Here is a 2,598-nt window from a genome sequence, read left to right as displayed (position 1 = left end):
GTAGCATGTGCAGTGCTTTCTACTGCGTCATGATTAGGTGTCCTGTATATCTGGTTCAATGCCCATTCTAAATTGCCCTTCTAGCCAATCAGAAACGAGTATTCAACAATGCTGTGGTATAAAGTTAATTATAAACTGGGTGGTTCGAGCCCTGAATGCTGATTGGCAGATAGCCGTGGTATACCACGGGTATGACAAAACATTAATTTTTACTGCTCTAATTACGTTGGTAACCAGTTTATAATAGCAATAAGGCACCTCGGGGGTTTGTGGTATATGGCCAATATACCACGGCTAAGGGCTGTGTCTAGGCACTCCGCGATGCGTCATGCATAAGAACAGCCCTTAGCCATGGTATATTGGCCACATACCACACCCCCTTATGCCTTATTGCTTAAATAATGCTTGTATAATGGTCACAGCATATAGTGAGTGAACATCTATTTTCATTTTAAAGAAATGTGTCCTCCTCATCAACTACTGGCCTCCCTCATTGTTCATGTGTGGTTTTATTCTTTGTCATTCGTTGCTTCCCCATCTCTCTCAGTGTGGCGTTGTTTTTTTCATCCACAACACCTGGTCCCAGTCACAGTGTAGTAGTGCGTGAGGTATATGTCCCATTCCGGAACACCGCATCAGATGCCAGGCATTCTTTAGGGAAGTCTTTTTGTCCATTGGTGGCCTGTCTCTTCAGTGCTACAGCACGGTAGTCCACCTGTTCACCGTCCAGCCCAGACTCCAACCAACGGAAACACACGATCCTCTGGAACGACCGGCGGAAGTTATCTGACACAAAGCCGTAGAGGATGGGGTTGGCGCCGCTGTTGGCGTAACTCAGGATGACGAAGAGCTGGGTGACCATGGGGTTGGGGGGGTGGTGGAACACGCTAACCAGCTGGACGATGTAGAAAGGCATCCAGCAGAGCACAAAAACCGTCACCACACACAACACCATCCGCGTGATCTTTTTCTCCGAGCGCCGCCGCTGCAGCCAACCGGCTTTGAGCCCGACCGCCCGCATGCGCGCCACCATCAGGCAGTAGCAGAGGCAGATTGCGCCCACAGGAAGCAGGAAGCCTAGCAGGAAGGTGTAGACCACAAACGCCTCCGACCATGCTGCCTCGGGCCACAGGAAGTTGCAGTCCACACCGCCGTCCTGCGCCGGGACCGTGTCGGCGAATATGATGATGGGGAGGATGACGAGGAGCGAGAGGCCCCACACGCAGACGTTGACCAGTTTGGCCACAGTCGGTCGGCGGTAGCGGGCAGCCTTGATAGGGTGAACCACGGCCACGTATCGATCCACGCTCAACACCGTCAGACAGAAGATGGACGTAAACATGTTGATGCCGTCCACGCTCAACACCAGACGGCACATGAGCGAGCCAAATGGCCAATGACGTACAGCCGCCGATGTCGCCAGAAACGGCACGCTCAACATAAACAGTTCATCTGCAATTGCCAGATTCAATATATAAATATTGGTGGCGGTTTTCATCTTGGCGTACTTAAGGATAACATAGATAACCATGGTGTTGCCTGTTAGACCCACGCAGCAGACCAGGGCGTAGATGGAGGGGATGATGATCTTGCTGGCGTCAGGTTCCTGGTCGTAGTCCTCATAGTCTAGGCTGGAGTTGTAGGGGAAGCCGGTGGGGTACGCTGGGTAGTCGCCGGTCCCATTGGCGGCCATGTTGTCCATTTTGTCCAGTTTACCTCAAGTTTCGGTTTCTCCTACTAAGATCTGACTTTGTGTATATGTTTTTTGTAAAACGGGTGGGTCTAATCCTGAATGCTGATTGGTTAAACCCACGTTCCAGCCGGTGTCTATTCCACAAGTTACCACTGGCTAAATCTATGAGTCTCTCAGTCACATTATAGAATATAGTTTTATATTCTTCGTTATCGCCAAAGTGTTACTTTAGTGTAAAGTACCATGGGTCTCTGTTAAATTCCTTTAATAAATGGGTCCGAAAGGAGTGACGAAGGAGCAGAAGAGATCCTCATTCTTTGTATAGGTGCGGCTCTGAAGAGACAGGAGAGAATGAAATGTCTGTAAAGTGTTATTCTCTTATCTCACGGTCCATGTGTGACATAGATGGGGGTTAATCTGAACTAAATCAGAGTCCTTGAGACTCTCTCAGTTCTCATGTTTCCCAGGGATTTCTCATTTTAAAGCCCAGCCTTGGTCGTTTTTTACACCACCAACCGATAAGGGCACTGAAGCAATTTAGGGGGCTGAAACGATGAATTCTTGGCAGCCAAACGCTTAACATTCCATATTCATTCACAAATAAACTCACATCGTATTACCCATCTGTTTGTAAGGGGTTCTTAGAAGGAGTATTTTATTTCATTTAAATCAGGTTTCTGGGTATCGCTCAAAACTTGGCCAAGGAAGAACATTCCTTTCGATTGATTACAATGTCCTGTTGGAGGGAATTCTGGAGTGGTTGTGAGTTGTTCTGCCCTGTTCTGTCTGGTCCGTCCCAGCTGGTCCAATGGCACACTCAGGATTGGTTTGTGGTAAGAGGTGTTGTGGTGAAATCTGCACCCTCACCATTCCATGTTTCTGTGGTGATACAGAGGGGTGATCAT

General features: G+C 48.5%; 1 protein-coding gene across 1 annotated transcript; it reads right to left on the bottom strand.

Moving 5' to 3' along the window:
* Positions 1 to 379: 379 nt before the first annotated feature.
* Positions 380 to 1,763, bottom strand: LOC121572694 (somatostatin receptor type 1). Its single transcript, XM_041884716.1, has one exon. It carries the CDS (start codon positions 1,700 to 1,702, stop codon positions 587 to 589), a length of 1,116 nt encoding a protein of 371 aa, XP_041740650.1. The 5' UTR covers positions 1,703 to 1,763; the 3' UTR covers positions 380 to 586.
* Positions 1,764 to 2,598: the final 835 nt, after the last annotated feature.

Source organism: Coregonus clupeaformis, unplaced genomic scaffold (assembly GCF_020615455.1).
Source record: "Coregonus clupeaformis isolate EN_2021a unplaced genomic scaffold, ASM2061545v1 scaf3599, whole genome shotgun sequence".
NCBI lineage: Eukaryota > Metazoa > Chordata > Actinopteri > Salmoniformes > Salmonidae > Coregonus > Coregonus clupeaformis.
This window is presented reverse-complemented; position numbering and strand designations above follow the sequence as displayed.